Here is an 18,055-nt window from a genome sequence, read left to right as displayed (position 1 = left end):
CTGGATTTTTGGTTTCGGTCCAAGAATTTTCATTTCGGTGCACCACTACTTCAAAGCAATGTGTTTCCCCAGAGAAAGAGGGAAAAGAAGGGGAAAAACCTTGCTTTTGAAGATACCCTAGGTTCCATACTCAACCCCTGAATTTGGTGAATGCACTTTTGTGACATATCGCATATATGTCCATGGTTCAAGGTAAGGGCACATCTGTTCCACAAAGGTAGTTCACCAGTGTGAGCCTTGAAGTAAGAGTTACAGCACTGGTATTGTGGTTTCACTATCCGACTATGCTGAACATTTGCACAGAACTTGATGAGTGATGAAAGCACTACTTAAATTTCAACTTGCGTCACTTGTTTTATTAACTTGGCATATTGATCCTTTATGCATATGCTTCATTTATTGCACGTTTTTAAATTTTGGTTTATATAGTAATCAACCAAATTTTGTTGAATGTGCTAAAGAGTTCACTATCTCTACACTTGCACATCATCTGTAGTGGTAATTCTGCAGTTGAGGATTTAGATTTTACTGGAGTAATCTCAGCAGTGCAACATATTTATTTGTTTTATGTAACTTAAAGTAGACCTTGCACCTTAGTGGCAGGGTCAGCTTGTTGAAGGTAGTACCCCCCCCCCTCTTTCCCTAAAATGATGGATGAAAGAGTAGAAATAAACTTGCTGGCAGTAGTTGGATAATATTCTTCCCTCTGCATTGCCCAGGTGAGGTATGTCGTCCCTTCAGAGCTTATGCATCGGATTCAGCAACAGTGAATATCTCCTAAGCGGTACACGTTTCACAAATATTCACTGTATCTACAGGTAAGACTTTATTATAGGTTTACCTGTAGGAACAATTGAAAAAATTGAGTTTACTTCCACTTTAAAGGTGGTCATGGTATTCTTAAAACGGACATTCAGACCTGCTCTGTACCCACATCACCATTATAGCAATGTATTGTTACCAATGGGTGAGGATCTTGAAGCTTACAAGTCATTTGAATGTTTTGGCCAGTAGGTGGGACTCTTCAATACAGTCCTTTAGGCTGGCCATACACTACACAATTTTTTAAAGATTTTTGGTTTAGATTTACCAAAAACCATATAATAGGAGGTCAAACCTAACAACACTTTCAATTGTATCCAGTTAGGCAGGCTCTTGCACTACAGGGTTGAAGGTAAATCTAAAGGAAATTGGGCATAAATTGCACAGAAAATTGTATAGTGTATGGCCAGCCTTAGTGTATGAAGGCCAACTCTCCCTTCTATAAGATTGCATTGACAGCTGAATATTCTACTGCATGTATCAAAATCCTTCATATTCTACAGCTTCATAATATGTGAACAAAAAGGCATAGGTCACATATCAAGAGAGAAATGAAGCCACTGATACTGAGGGCTGTGGTAAAACTTGCAGTCTAATTAAAGTGAGAAATGTACTGAACTACAGGATACAAAAAGGAAGAAAAGTGTATGGTTGTGAAATTTCACTGGCTGGGGTATGTTAAGGTTTATGCAATTGTTCAGTTAGTCCTGGTTCACACTGAATACGACTTTGAAATTGTGTGACTTTAGGTGAAGTTGCACGATTTCAAAGTCGCATGTCAGTGTGACTTCACGCATAGATGTCAATGCAAGTCGCACCAGAAATCGGCAAAAATAGTACAAGAACTGCTTTTCAAATTGGTGCGACGAAGTTGCACAGATTAGACCGGTTCCATTGCCAATTGTAGGGTGCAACTTTGTCATACGATTTGACACTGTCGGATCGCATGACAAGTTGCATCAGTGTGAACCAGGGTTTACTGTAGAATGCATTAACCACTTGCTCACCAGGCACTTATACCCCCTTTTTTACCAGGCCAATTTTCAGCTTTCAGCGCTGCCGCACTTTGACAATTGCGCGGTCATGCAACATTGTACCCATATAAAATTTTGATAATTTTTTTCTCACAAATAGAGCTTTCTTTTGGTGGTATTTAATCGCCACTGGGCGCTTTACTTTTTGCGCTATAAATAAAAAAAGTGCAAAAAATTTGAAAAAAAAAATTTTCTTTGTTTCTGTTATAAAATTTTTCAAACAGGTAACTTTTCTCCTTCACTGATGTGCATTGATGAGGCAGCACTGATGGGCACTGATAGGCAGCACTAAAGGGCACTGATAGGCAGCACTAATGAGGTGGCACGGATAGGCGGCACTGATAGGCAGCACTAATGAGGTGTCACGGATAGGCGGCACTAATATGCAGCACTGATAGGCGGCACTGATAGGTGACACTGATGATGGGTACTGATAGACGGCACTGACTGGCATCACTGCTGGGCACTGACTGGCGGCACTGACTGGTACAACAGCTGGGCACTGGTGGGCGGGCACTGGTGGGCGGGCACTGGTGGGCGGGCACTGGTGATAAACAGGTGGGTTGCACTGCTGGGGACAGGTGTGTGACACTGCAGAGTGGCACAGGTGTGTGACACTGCAGAGTGGCACAGGTGGGTGCACTGCTGGGCACAGGTGGGTGATCTGCTGGGCACAGGTGGGCGGAGCTAGTGGGCGCACTGCTGGGCACAGGTGGGCGGAACTTGTGGGCGGCACTGCTGGGCACCGATCATCAGGGCACTGATCATCAGTGCCCTGATGATCGGTGCCGATCCTCGCTCTGACAACTGCCGGTTCTCGGCAGTACTTTCCTCACGATCTGACAGCGTGAGGAAAGTGCAGCCGAGAACCGGCACTTGCATTTCACTGTGATCAGCGTGTCATTGGACACCGCTGATCACGTGGTAAAAGGCCGCTGTGATTGGCCTTTTACCACATCACGTGATCAGCTGTGTCCGTAGGACACAGCGATCACGGAGATCGCCGGGTGCGCGCCCCCTGGGGCGTGCAGGAGAGTGCGTTCTGGGAGGACGTCATATGATGTCCACCCAGAACTGGCCGGCCGCAGTGCAGCCGTCATTCGGCTATCTGCGGTCGGCAACTAGTTAAAAGGCGTTTCCTTAAATATATTCCTCATGAAGTAAGCATTCATGTAGTCCCAGTACATTAAAATAGGCCTGCAAACATTTATTGTGCAAGGGAGTTTGGAAGCATACAAATGTGTATAAACATAACTGCCCAATTATATAGAGCAGGTAAGCATCCGTAAAGCAAGCTACATAGTTCTCAAGTATCTGTTTGTAGCTTAACAAGCCAACGAAAGATAGTGCTGGGCTTTCCCTTGTATCTGTCCCAGCAGATGCTCTTTAGGCTCTGTTCACAACAATGCGTTTTTTTTTCGTGCTTTTTGCAGAAACGTCCATTTAACATTTTCCTATGGAACATGTTCACATCTATGCTTTTTTGAGCTGCTGCGTTTTTGGAAAAGGGTCAGGGACTTTTTTAAAAGCAAAAACCAGTGTTTTTACTACAATGGTGTTCAATGGAGAATCTGCTGAAATGCATAGTAGTGCATTTTTGCTGCGTTTTGCATTTTTATTCTTCCCAGCAAAAATAACAGAGCAAAAATGCATTTTTCTAAATGCAAAACAAACTGCAAACAGCACTGGAGAAAGCATCGAACGCAAAATGCTTATCTGTGAATGAAGCCTTATTTGGAGGTACAGCAAACCTTTGGTATTCGTTTTGAGTTGTTAACAGCTGAGGTTTTGACATTCTCACTGCAAAATGTAACCAGAAATAAAACTATAAATGTAACCAAGGAAATTAAAAATGCATTTACTTGATAGCCTCAGTGTGATGGAACGTGGCGCCCGAACCTAGCCCTTCTCACCAACTCGTGACCGAAGGACCAGCCGATCTCGCACCAAGCTGTCACTTGCATAACAATGCCACTCTCAGCTGCACCCTGCACAAAGATTTTCCAGCTTGCGGGACTACAATCTATGTGCCAGCAGCCTGATAGCGATTGTTACTGGGTCAGGTTAATTACGCAATTACCCCGTCACACTGCCACCACCACCTTTTTACAGAGAAGGAGGAAACTCACAAATCTTAGCAGTAACACTATGATATTAGTATAAGCGTCTGTAACGCACACTGTCACCACAGACAGATATATTCAGAGGATTATTACATACAGTAGCACTCTTCAAGAGACAGGGGTTCTTTAGTTTGCATTAAAAGCTTTAGAGACAGTTCAACACTTTTCAAAAAATAGGATTTATTATTAAAAAGGTCAAAACGGTGCAATTAAAATATTTACAGAAAAAGATGTAAGAAAGATATAAAGAGAACAATAAAACAGATAAATAAAAGAAAGGAGTTCAGAAGGCAGAATAATTGCAAAAGTCCTTGGTTTGTGCAAAGTCCAAAACAAAGGGTTGCCTCAGCTCTCAAGACTCTTAGGTCTCGTTTAACACTCTTGATGTTAAACGAGAGCTGTCTTTCTCCAGCCTGTCAGTCTTTTTCTATCATATCAAAGGGGTGTCTCCCGAGAACAAATGACCAATCATCCAGTTTGGGGATGGGTGTTAGGCGGTAACCAAGGTTATGACCAAATCCCTTCCAATTTCATACTAAGGTCAATAACCTTCAATAGGTACAGGTAGCATCCTAGCAACTGGCAGATTACTATTTAGAATTATATTCCAAACGCAAAGATACCAAACATAGCATATGCTTGTCACTCAGGATAAAAGAGATTGCTTTCTTCTCTCTTGTAGGTATTACTATAGTGATGTAAGGACTTGTGTGACTCATATTAAAATTATCTATCTGAATATATACTTCATATTAATGTGCCCAGTTCCTGCTGAAGCTTATGAATTGTATGAAAAATGACTCATGTGGATTGTACGTTTTATGGCACACTCTAGCCCTAATGGCCTAACAGGTCATGACTGACTGAGTTATTGTTTTACGATCGGACAGAGGAAAGTGGTTTTCAAGCAGACCCCCTGAACCAGACTAATTAGTGGTTTACAGCCCTGAAGCTCCTCTAGCTGTGTTTTATTTAGGATAAGAGGCCCTTTTGACCTCCGTTCAACTTAGACTCGGGCATTCCATTCAAAAGGGAGGAGGGAGGACAGGAGGGAACATGGAAGAGACCTAACAAGATGACTGTCATGTACAGCCTCCATGCCTCTAGTGTGCACAATCATCACACTCAGGTTCTAATGCTCCTGTCCTCGGTGTTCACTAATCGTGGCTCAGTAATGACAGACATGCAAGACTTCTTAGATCCGCCAACTATCCATTTAGTCCCTCCTTTTTTCTAGGCAGTGGGAATAGCAGAGAGAGTGTAAAAATCACCAATGTTGGCATTTTTTTTTATTTGTGGTTTGGAGACAATAGTGACATATATGAGGACTCGGAGCTGTATGAGGTACACATTTGATAAGAAATGTCCTAGGGCATCAAGTATTAAAAATAATTTAAGCCTATGATTCCATACAGGCTGTTTGACCATAATGACTGGAAAAAGAATCCCATATAAATTATTCAGGGTCTGGTATAGGCTTACATGCAGCCTTGTGATGACTTAATCGCTCGTTAGGAGCAGTCAACCAAGCTGTAGTACAAAAAGCATTCTTACCACGTTCCACATTTTACAGTATGTGCAGTAGATTAAAATAAAACCTGGTTTGACATGCATTCATAGCAAGATTACGTATTTGCTCTTCAGTTTTTATTGAGAATGTGCAGTTTGGTAAAATCATTATGGAGAACTAAATGTAAACTTTCCTATTTTTATGCAATGATTTAAAATGTAAACTGGTACTGGTGATAAAGTGTTTGTTTTTGTTGTTTGCACAGCTCCTCTAGATGTATGCAATGGCATCTAGCAACAGCTCTTCACTAATGCCTCATTCAAATAGCAGCAAAACCATGTACAGAAAGGGCCCAAACCCTTCACAGCAAAAAGGACTGGTGCGATCTCTTCCCGATGTGTGCCCCAAAGAACCAACCGGTGAGTGCTGAGAACTAGACGTTTTTTCCTATTGCATTTTTTGATGCATGGTCTGGAATGTAGTAAAGGGTATGGATAGAGCCACTAAAAAAACTAAGTAACCTAAAATATAATAAATCTAAATAAAAAAGCAGCTAAAACCTTACCCTCAAACAAGGTAAAAAATGACAGATCGAAAAAAGGTAGCGCTCTAACCAAATATTAATCACAAAAAACCATCTGGGACGTATCCACCAAAAAGTGATATTTTAGTTATAGCACTGCTGGGTGGTAGTGTTTTAGATAGTGACTTATATTTGTTAATGTGATACTAAGCATTATTTAAAGTGTGGTTCTTGACAGATTAAAAGAAAAAAAATCAGTACGTCTTTGTGATACATACACATTTCCCAATGCTTTGTGTCTTTTTTTAAAATGCTCAAAGCAAAATGTGTTGATCTTGCAAGAAATCCAGTGAGCACCTAACTTACAGCAGTGAGGTGACAATCCTACTTCTGCTGCACTGAAATCTCCAGCAGCGTTGTGAGCCTTGCCTGAGTCCTCATGTCCTGGACTACAGAACACCTTCCATTTTCATTATGGACATGAGGGGTGTCCTGTAGGGCTGATAATGCTGCTTAAGATTTAAGTACACCTGAGACAGAGTTGTCTGCTCACTACAAGTTCAGGGGCTCTCTAAAATCCTGGCATGGTCAACAGATATTGTACAGTCATGGCCAAAAATATTGGTACCCCTGCATTCATCCATCTATGTATAATATTCATGCACTACAACTGCATACAACGTCTTTGTTTCCTGACAGAAAAGCTAGTATTCTGCATTGTATAATATTATATGGTCAACTTGGACACAGTAGTTGATTTTTGCTGAATTCCTTAAACATAACCCTGGATGGTTGAATAAGCAGGTCAGGGTGAACGCATTAGTTTAAATTCTGCTTTGGTGTACAGTATGTGATTTTTCACATGTGAGGTGTCTAGTTGATGGATGAACAGATTTTTTTTTTTTTTTAACTCTGAATGGGAAACTCTAATCATCTGACTTTGCCTATTTTTGTTTTCATAATCTCGTTTTGCACTGAGCTGCAAAGTTCCCCTTTTATGCAGCACAGTGCTGCGATGAGCTGGAACATGCTGATTCAGCACTGCTGAGAGTGTGCAGTTAGCAGTTTTTGTTTTATAGCACAACTCAACCAAAACTTCAAATGCTTTTAAAAGGACTCAAGTAGAAAGCATGAACAGTGCATGTCCTTTTGGAATTAGTGGAGGATGGTCTTGGATGGGAAACCCAGATATTGAGAATCTTACAAAGTGAACGTGCATTTTTTTTTATTGAGGGAAAAACTCCCTCCAGGTGAACAATGTACATTACAAGAATGCTTCAAAACTTTATTGCTGACCCTCTTTCCTGTGTTTGGTAGTTGCTGAAGTAGACCATTGCAATGCACTTGCAGGAATTGCTCAGAATAAGTGCCTAGAAGAGGTTCGGTGTCTTCAGTAATTAAAGAACCAGTCCCAGTGTTATAATTACAAATGTTGTTCCCTTGCTTCCCCATCGATTCATATCAATATGGACAGGTATCACAAGGATGGGAAATTCCAGTGCAGTTAACCTAAGAAGGCATTACAAGGGATACCATGTTTTGCGCAACGTGTTGCCAATAATTTGAAAATAAACTCTGTGCAGATGTTTGGGAGAAATAATGAGATAATTACTGGAGCAAAAAGATGAGAATTTCAGAAAATCCTGAATACAAAATGAAGAATTAAGCTTTGGATAAGGAATAAGTAAACAAAAAGTTGAATATAGTTCAGATAATGAAAATCCGGTCTGTGGATGAAAATGTATGGTCATTGCTGGTGATCTAAATTAGAATTATTATTATACAGTATTTATAAAGCGCCAATGGTTCGCTCAGCGCTGTACATTACAAAGGGGGACAGAACATGTGACAGAACAATACCAATAAAATGCAAAACATGAGGGGATCGAAGGCCCTGCTCTTTCGAGCTTACAATCTAGGAGGGAGGGGATGGTGGCACAGGAGGAGATAGCTGTGGGGGTGGAGTGGTAGGAAGAGTGGAGGAGGTCGGCAGGTTAGCAGGGGGTGGGGTAGGCTTCCCTGAAGAGATGGGTTTTCAGGGTGCGCCTAAAGGAGAGGAGAGTAGGTGATAATCTGATGGGTTGGGGCAGGGAGTTCCAGAGGATGTGACACCCTGGAGAAGTCCTGGAGGCGGGCATGGGAGGAGGAGACCAGGGAACTAGAGAGAAGGAGGTCTTGTGAGGAGCGGAGTGTGCGTGCTGGGCGGTACTTGGATATTAGGTCGGTGATGTAGTTCGGGGCAGTATGGTGGACAGCTTTGTACGTCAGTGTTAGGATTTTGAATTTGATCCGTTGCGCAATCGGAAGCCAGTGGAGGGATTGGCAGAGGGGGTGGTGGAGATGGAGCGGTTGGAAAGGTGAATGAGTCTGGCAGCCGTATTCAGGATCAACTGAAGCGGGGATAGCCAGCGCCGAGGCAGGCCAGTGAGGAGGGAGTTGCAGTAGTCGAGTCGTGATATGATGAGGGATTGGATGAGCTGTTTAGTGGTTTCTGGGGTTAGGAACGTGCGTATTTTGGCGATGTTGCGGAGGTGGAGTCTGCACGAGTTTGTTAAAGATTGGATTGGGTTGTGTTAATTACAAGGGGCGTTCAAATTGGACCAGAACTTTTTGAGCTTATATAATAAAAAAAAAAAAAGTGTGGAAATTGCATTTATTTTTCGACATACTCCCCTACTACATTCTACACTTATCCCTGTGTTTAATGCCTGGAAAACTCTGGGATAGAAAGATTTGTCCGTACACCTGAACCATCCTAGGACAGCCTACTTCACTTTGTCATCAGTGCTCAAATGCTGGCCACAGAAAGATTGGTCTCTTGTGTCGCAGGTTGTGCGTTGATTATCCAGGATCAGGCGTTCTACGTGCTGAATGTTCACAAGAATAACTGCTGTGGGCTGGAACCACCACAGCCGAGATCATCACTGACATATGTACTGCCATCTTTGAATTGTTTACGCAGCTGAGCGCCTCATCACCGCACTGTGCTTGAAGTCTTCTGTTGATACTCGCGGGTTTTGCGTCTTCGTTCACAAGAAACGTCCTCACCACACGCTGTTCCATGCACGCACTAACACTGTTGGCTGCCATCTTGATTGACAGTCTGTGGACTGGCCCGCTACATGTGTGTCACCTGTCAGTAATAGGACACGCTTGCCACCTACCACTGCGTGTAGTACCACTTCACTAGTGTCCCTTCTTATACCTGTAAAATGAAAACTCTAGGTTAGACTTGAACGCCCCTCGTGCGTATATACAAAAAAGCTCTGTTTGAAACGACAGGCCATTTTTGGGAGCGGTTTGTTCATGGTGAAGAAGGATGCAGACAGCTCTGGAGGCTGCAGACCATACTGCTTAGAACAGGACTTGTCTTCATAAGGATAACCCATGACATAAATATTTCTTCAGAGGCTGCAGGGACAAGTACAAATGCACAATTCATTGTGAAAGTGTAAGCTGAATGGTTCTAATTTACATCCTGAGGGTGCAGCCCTGCAGACCACTGGGCTTGATTTGCTAAAACTGGAGGGTGCAAAATTTAGTGCAGCTCTTCAGAGAAACCAATTAACTACTAGGTTTTTTTTTTTTTGCCAAAGCCTAATTGTACAAGCTGAACTTAGAAGATGATTGGCTACCACGCACAGCTGCACCAGATTCAGAGTGTCCAGTTTTAGTAAATCTTCCCCACTGTGTCTTCATGGTTCCATCACCATTCTCATTTACTGGAGCATGAACTGGCAGCACAGTGGCTAAATGGTTAGCACTTCCACCTGGCACTACTAGGGTCGTTGGGTTCTAATCCCAGCCACGGCACCACCTGCCTGGAGTTTGCATGTTCTCCCTGTGCCTGTGTGGGTTTCCTCCGGGTACTCCGGTTTTCTTCCACACTCCAAAGACATGCTTGTAGGTTAATTGGGACTGATATGAATGTACAATATATATGTGTAAAGCGCTGGCTTTTTTGATGGCGTTTATAGAAGTACCTGAAATAAAATAATGAGATGGATTTTGCACATAATCAACTGAAAGACCACGGAGAAGCAGCAGTATATTAAAAAAAATATATATATATAAAAAAAAATTTCAAAAAATTTTTTTGAAAAATTATAATTTTTTGTTTATAAACTAATTTGGGTTATTTATTTATTTTTTTTTACTAAAAAGATAACCAAATAAATTTTGGCTAAGATTTATGACGAAAGATAATTTAGTTGCAAAATTTTATAAGAACACTTTTTTTCTAAATTTTTGGACTTTTTCATTTATATAGCAAAAAAAATAAAAATCCCAGTGGTAAATAAATACCACCAAAATAAATGTATCCGTCTCAAAAATTGCTAAAAAATTCATATGGGTACAGTGTTGCATAACCGCACAATTGTCATTCAAAGTGTGATAGCAATGAAAGCTGAAAATTGGCCTGGACAGGAAGGGTAGAAGTGTCCGGACTTGAAGTGGTTAACAAAACCAGATTTCAGCAACCATGTTTTTGGGTTGCCTTGTCTGCATTTTGATCCATGCTTTAGTCCTACACAGATATAGGCAGATATGATCTTGGAGATCCATGTAGATCTGTGCAACCCTTCCATCTGTCATTGATTTGAACAGCCTGCCTGCACAGAATAGCTGTATTTCCCGTGTGGGTAAAGATGTCCCTTTGCAGTACACCCGTTGAATGAAGCCTTATATGTCATTGTGGTTGCTTTTCTGGGCTTCTCAGTTCATTAGTCTAGGTAGCAGCTGCTTTTTAGACTTCTCATTATGTTTTCTCTTTTGTGCAGGTGACTCTAATAGTTTGTGTGATGAGCCATCTGTGGTTGCAGATCAGCACAAATGGACTATTTATCATTCCAAAGTGAACCTGCCAGCAGCATTAAATGACCCTCGACTTGCAAAACGGGAGTCTGACTTCTTCACCAAGACATGGGGCCAAGACTTTGTGGAAACAGAAGTCTTCCCTGCTCCATACCTCCCACCCATTACTAAAGAAAACTTTTCATCTTATGTTCAGCAGACTAGCCTAGTAAGATAAATAATTTCTTCTGTGATGTCAGTAATTGTACATGGTTTATGAACATTCTATATGGGGTAAAGGGATCATTTATGGAGTTGCAAAGTGGCATAGTCTTTGGGTTTAAAAGCCGAAGTCCATGTTTCCTGTCAGTTGGCCCAAACAAACTATTTAAAGTGACAGAAAACATGGACTTCGGCTTTACAACCAGAGACAGCAGGCTTCTGGTATTTTTACATGAAAGTTAGCAATGGCAGACTACATATTTTTATCACTACAAGTTGCGTTTTAAAGTGAACATTTAGTTAAGAATTTAAAATCCCAGTGCACTGGCTGGTGAAAATGTAACAAATTTTTTCTATCCATAAACAAAGAAGTAAATACCTCTAATACAGGGAAGTCTGCCTGGGGCTGGAGATGGTCACAAGTACATTATATTTAAATCTGCAAATTCCTCATTCCTTGTGACAATGATTTCCCAACTTTAGTGTCTGGCCTCCCTGCTGCTGCTCTACATTTAGTTACAATATGTTTATGCAGTCTCTCAATACTCTTGTGAATCCACAAAGAAACTCATGATACCTCTAGTGCAGGCATGTCCAAAGTCCGGCCCGCGGGCCATTTACGGCCCGGGGGTCGGTTTAATACGGCCCTCCAACAGCCCTCCCTGCTCTGTGTAATGTGGCCCTCCCACGGCCCTCCCTTCTATGGCAGACAGTCTTCTGCTTGAGAGCAGAGGGCAGTGCGCATGCCTGACTGCGGCGCGTTCTCCCTGGTCTGTGTAAATGCGGCTGTCGCATGGCCCTCCCTTCTGTGGCAGACAGTCTTCTGCTTGAGAGCAGTGCGCATGGGAGCGACAGAGGGCGGTGACGTTAGAGCCGGGCTTCCAGCGTGAAGTGTGTTTCTCTTCCCCTCCCGGCTGCCGAGCAGAGACTTCAGCTCCAGCTACCTTTTTCACCCTTCACATTAGTGCAGGTAAGTTTTTTTTTTTTATTTATTTTCAATACATTGTGAAAACTCAGCTGTCAGTTGATCTTAATGTTATGAAATGAAAAGTATGTCGTTTGCAATTAACTTGGCATAAAATAATTTATTTGCATTTATTTGCATTTAATTGTAATGGTTCAAAGAATGTTCGGAAAAATGTTCGGCCCTCCACCATGTTCACTACATCCAATCTGGCCCTCTTTGAAAAAAGTTTGGACACTCCTGCTCTAGTGGATTCTCAAAAGCAGTATATGCAGGCAAGTCCTCTTGCAGCTGTGCTCTGGCTATTATCGGGATAGGAAGTTAGGGGACATTTTTTCAATGGAGATATGCTTAAACTGAAGTTTAAGTATAGCAATTTTTCCATAGTTGCTTTGGTCCAGCTTTGATTATGACCTCACTGCCCTACCTCTCCACCTTGTTAAATCAGCGAACACTTTGCCTTCATTGAGAAAATCTACAGTGTTCACAGAATGGTGCCTCTGCCAAGCAAACTACCTCCTGTGTTTACAATGCAACAGGGCAGTCACTCAGCACAGGACCTGGTAAGTAGTGGAGAACAAAACAATAGAGGTGCATACTCCAGGCACTTCCAGCTTCCGCAGGAACCCAGTAGGTATGGCATGTACATACTTACATTGATACAGGCTTGACCAGTGTAACTGTATATAAATTACAATACCTAATCTTCAGTTTCAGACCTCTTGGATACAAGAGTAAAAAACGCCCCATTTTTTTTATCTGAACACAGGTGCATTGTTGTCTATGGAACAGTGCACACAGCTGCGTAAAGATCAGTAATACGGCGATCAGTAAAGAGCCTTGAAATAAAAACAGAAAATGCTATATTTGAGTGCAGTATTTTAAGAGACAAGAATTCTGGGATTCAGAGGGGAGCTCAAAGGCACCACATCCCAAATAGCAACATACTTACCAGCAATAGCATGACTGGCTCAATTATACACATTATATGCAAGCCAATTAGTAGGTAGTTTAAAGGAACAGGGAGTCCTTAAATTAGCCTGGACATAAAGACAGCTCACATGATTGGTGAAAGAGTCCATAGGCTAACTGCAAAGATATACAAGAAAAGGATATCAACTGCCACCCAAAATATTTCAAATCTCTTTAACAGCTTGAGGCAGGAAAATTATACCTTTTTTAAAGGTGGAGCTGTATCAAAAAATAACTCCTCGATGAACGCTGATTATCACCGCCATGCTAGTAGCATTACATCAGGGAAAAGATAAAGCCAGAACTACCAGTCCAAGTAGAACACTAGAACAGAATATATGTAATAAATTTGAGCAAACTGAGGAAACCAATCAGCCTACCAACGGTATGAATATTGATAATGGGGACAATACTGAATTTACCTCCATCATGTAATTGGAAACATCCAAAGTGGGAGGTGGCAGCAGTAAACCAAGGCCACATAAGAGCCCAATCCTCAATAGAGAGACACATGCTAAGAAACAAAAACACCAAAAGCATTAGTTTGAGTAATAGTGGGAAACCTAAAATACAATACCAGCCACCAGCTTGGATTAGTGTTCCTAAGGTCTCACCACATGCTCCAACACCGCAACACCACCTCCCTATCTAACAACAACTATACCAGATTAGCTCCTTTAAATATGTAGTATTTTAAGCACGCACGCTTGTATACGCAGTGATGTATTTAGGTTTTGTGGTGCCCTAGGCAACACAAAAATTGGCCACCCCAACCTCCCTGCAGAAAGAGCCTGATACCAACCAGCACCCCCCCCCCCCACCCCTTCACAGCTCCGGACATCCCCGAAAACGAGAGTCAGGTTCTGCATACGCTGTCAAGCAGTTCGTAGCCTCTCTCTGATCCCACGTGGTCCCCATTCGGTGCTGCCCTAGGCAAATGCCTTGTCTGCCTTGTGGTAAATATGCCCCTGTCTATACGCACGTTTATTGCAACACTGGCAACTAGAATAGATGAATTTTACACATATGAATAGCTTTTTTTTTTTTTTTTTTTTTATTTAAACATCTTTCTAACAAGGAGAAAAAGATGCATTCAAAAAGCGAAAAAAACACAGGGGCAGACTGCAGAGTGACTGATCACTGTGATAGCCATTCGCAGGCTATCCCAACAGTCAGGAACCAGGAGGACTGGTTCCTGATCACCTAATTGTTAGTACAATACCTGAAGCTGTTGGTGCTACACATCTCACTCAAAGTACAAATTCAGTGGTGCCCCACAGATAAAGGCTCGCTTCCTTGAAGCCACATGTATGCATATGCTGGTGGGAAGGAGTTAATATACTATTCTAATGGGATGTTTCATTTAAAACGGTTTTCACACTTTATTCAAAGTTTGCATTTCTTTAATTAATACATATTCTTTGTACTAATCCCTAAGAGAGAAAAGAGTCATGAAAAACTGAAGACAATATGTCCTCCTAAGGATGATTACAATAGGACTGCATTTTCCCATTCACATGGTACGTAATTATTGCAGTTGATACAAAAGTCTAAAATTGTTTATACCTTTTACACTTGGGGGTTGCTTTACAAAAACTGGAGAGTGCAAAATCTGGTCCGGCTTTGCATGGTAGGCAATCGGCTTCTAACTTCAGCTTATTCAATTAATCTTTGACACAAAAATGGAAGCTGATTGGTTTCTGTGCACAGCTTCACCAAACTTTGCATCTCCAGTTTTAGCACATCAACCCCTTAGTTTACCTAGGTTGTTTTTCAGACTTTTCTTACATTTTTGTGAATTAGCAAAAGCTTGCATAGATAGAGTTCAGTTTCTCTTCTGCACATGAAGTGGTTCAGTTCTGAATAATGCAGGAAGTAACCTGAGCCTAGTACTGCGGCGTGCTGCATGTCCCTGTACACTCAGCATAGACAATGTCACCTGCTGACTTCTTTGCTTTTGTGCAGTATAAAAATCAGTTTTGCATTTGCTTCCAGAGCCCCTGTTGTGTGCTTGTGAATAGTAAATAAATTATGAGCATGTTGTGCCTTCCAAATGCCAGCTACAATAGTTAATTTACATGGAAATGTATTTACTAACAAACACACACAAACAACAAATGTATATGGACAGCGACTCACCCAAGCTCTGCTGCTCATCAGAAAGATGTGAGTGGGGTGCTGGTGCTCAAGCTTCTTTTTAAATCCAAGATCTATATCTAACAAATGTATATGGTCGTTTTGCAGTTTAGTATATATTATTGTCATCTGTTTTTTTTTTTTTTGTTTTGTTTTTTTCTTCTTTCAGTAAATAAATCTAGGGCAGATCTGGAACAAGTACCTAAGGTAACAATATTTTTTTCAGTTTTTGTTTAGTATTTAGCAGTAAGATTGTATGACAAAATAACACTGTCACATCCATTGCTCTTTTAGCTTTGTAAAATACGTTTTTGTTTATGTGTAGATATTATTTTTCTGCCCACTCCATGTTGATAGCTACCAGTACTGAGATAATGCAAACGAAAAAAAAAAAAAAAAAAAGAACCCTTGCCTCCCTGCACGTGCACACCTGTGTGCTCAAGCGTTGACCCCGTGCCGGTATGTAAACAGCGATTGTACCATGCTTGTGAGGTAGTGCCGCAAACGTCCGATCGAGGGCAGTAATTCTAGCACTAAATTGGTGACCTGTAAAAGCTTTTAAAGCGTCGCCTATTAATAATAAAAATGTAAGTACTTTTTTGCCATTGAACAGGCATGCAGAATTTTAAAGCATGTCATGTTTGGTATCTATTTACTCAGTGTAACATTATCTTTTATATTTTATCAAACAATTGGGCATTATATTGTGTTTTTGTGCATTAAAATTCTAAAAAGTGTACTTTTCACAAAAGATAGCATTTGTTCACATTAAAAAAAACTATTCAAACGCATAAGAGGCATGGTGAGTGTTTACAGATCTCATTTGCTGCCACGTTTTTGGAAAACGAAGATGGAAAACAAAAAAATTATTTAGAGCCTCTGAAACTGTGATAGGTAGTGTGGAAGTGATATGAGGAAATATGAAAGCCTAGAGGTGGTCATTGGAATTTGGGGGCTTGTATGTAGCTTGGATACCAAAAAGTCTCTCACATGTGGTATCCCCATACTCGGAAGAAGTAGGAGAATGTGTTTTTGGGCGTTATTCCACATATACCCATGGCATGCATGAGCAATATATCATTAAAGTGACAACTATGTGTAAAAAAAAAAAAAAAATTTCATATTCAAAAAAATTGTGGCAAAAAATAAAATGTTCCATGGACTTAACATATCTCTCTTCAAAATCCTTGGGGTGTCTACTTTCCAAAAAGGCATTTTAGCACCTCATGAAATGTGATAGGCAGTCAAAGTAAAAGCTACGTAAATTCCTATATATATATATATATATATATATATATATATATACCATAGTTTGTAGATGCTAGAACTTTCACACAAGTGAATTAATATACATGTATTGAGTTTTTTTTTTTTCTTTACCAAAGATGTAGCAGAATACATTTTAGCCTAAATTTATGACTAACTTTTGAGTTTATTGGATATTGTTTATAACCAAAAGTGAAAAATATTGCTTTTTTTTTTTTCTTCAAAATTGTTTATAGCGCAAAAATTAAAAACCGCAGAGGTGATCAAATGCCACCAAAAGAAAGCTCTATTTGTGTGAAAAAAGGACATAAATTTTGCTTGGGTACAGCATTGCACAACCGCGCAATTACCCATTGAAATAGTGCAGTGCCAAACAGCAAAAAATGGCCTGGTTAGGAAGGGGGATAAATCCTCTGGAGCAAAAAAGTAAAAAATATATATATTTTTTTTTCTCAAAATAGTTTTTCATAGTACAAAAAATAAAAACTGCGAAGGCGATCAAATACCACTGAAAGAAAGCTCAATTTGTGGGAAAAAGACGCAAATGTCATTTGGGTGCAGCATTGTATGATCGCGCAATTGTCAGTTAAAGTAATGCATCGCCATAACGCAAAAATGGCCTGGTCAGGAAGGGGGTAAATCCTCAGGAGGGCAAGTGGTTAAAGCCTAACTTCTTTGTGAACTCTAAATAGTTCAGTATTTTAAATTTTTTGTTGCGTTTTCGTTATCCCTTAAAACATACATAACTCCCACATGTATTGTTTTTATTTATAGCATTTGTATTTTACTTTGATAATAAAGAGCCAAAAGCTTTATATAAGCAGTGTATTCTACATTACTTGCATCTTTGTAGAAATTGTCTCAAGTGCTATTTTTGATTTAATTTCAGATTTTTTTGAAGCCCGACTTTGCCTTGGATGACTCCTTAACATTTAATGCAGTTTTGCCCTGGTCCCATTTTAGCAGTGCAGGTGGAAAAGGAAGCAGAGATGCAGCATCCTCCAAATTGCTTCAAGAAAAGGTATGAAACTGGTATTTACTTTTACATTGTAGGAACTGTTTTTTCTGCTAGTTCCTTTACTTTACTCTACTCTATATATGACATCTGCACACTAAAGGGCTTTGACTGAGTGCTTGTGGACATTTATAAGCTTGTGTGCAGGACTGCCTCTGTCAGCAGTATGTCTGGAGTTCTGTCAGAGGGAGATATGCTACATTTCAGGTAGGTATACAGGATCACCTATTAAATTCATTTGGTATATATTTAAAATATTAAAATATATTTTGAAAAATTGCATGAATAAGTATGTAAATCCTCCTTTTTATATTTGTTTTTGGTAATCAATGGATTGGACTAGTACTATGTTGACAGGGCGAGTCAGTACTGTGATAACCTCATTAGTAAGATGCTAGTCCTTCATTGTCCAGACAGCATGCCAGGGTTGCCAGGACAATGACTAAACTGTATTTTTACTGTGAATAAAAGTGAGGTCACTGACCTGGCATGCAATGTTTGGCAGGGGTGTCTGAAAGGCGAAACTAGTTGAACAAAATTAAAAATCTTTTGTCAGGTTTAACAGGTCACCTATGTATACCTTGTTTACCTGGAGTTCTTCTTTAATGCTGTACGTCCCTTTAGTACTTTCACTGCAGCTCATATACAGTAATACAATGTCTGTCTGATCTGGC

General features: G+C 40.6%; 1 protein-coding gene across 4 annotated transcripts in view; it reads left to right on the top strand.

Annotated features, from left to right (window-relative positions):
* Positions 1-18,055, top strand: part of VPS54 (VPS54 subunit of GARP complex) — a 137,552-nt gene that overhangs the window by 29,771 nt on the left and 89,726 nt on the right. For all 4 annotated transcript variants that reach the window (XR_016311983.1, XM_089672003.1, XM_089672005.1 and 1 more), the window contains exons 2-6: positions 5,755-5,908; positions 10,794-11,035; positions 14,403-14,484; positions 15,270-15,307; positions 17,256-17,387. Coding sequence is in view for 3 of the 4 variants with exons in the window: in XM_089672003.1 (XP_089528129.1) it covers positions 5,764-5,908; positions 10,794-11,035; positions 14,403-14,484; positions 15,270-15,307; positions 17,256-17,387 (639 nt within the window). In the remaining variant the exon portion in view is untranslated. The remainder of the gene's footprint in view (positions 1-5,754; positions 5,909-10,793; positions 11,036-14,402; positions 14,485-15,269; positions 15,308-17,255; positions 17,388-18,055) is intronic.

This window comes from Staurois parvus, unplaced genomic scaffold, assembly GCF_062004578.1.
Source record: "Staurois parvus isolate SC_StPar_1 unplaced genomic scaffold, SC_StPar_1.0 ptg000117l, whole genome shotgun sequence".
NCBI classification, from domain to species: Eukaryota; Metazoa; Chordata; class Amphibia; order Anura; family Ranidae; genus Staurois; species Staurois parvus.
Note: the sequence above shows the minus strand (reverse complement) of the source record. Positions and strands in the feature narration are given on the sequence as shown.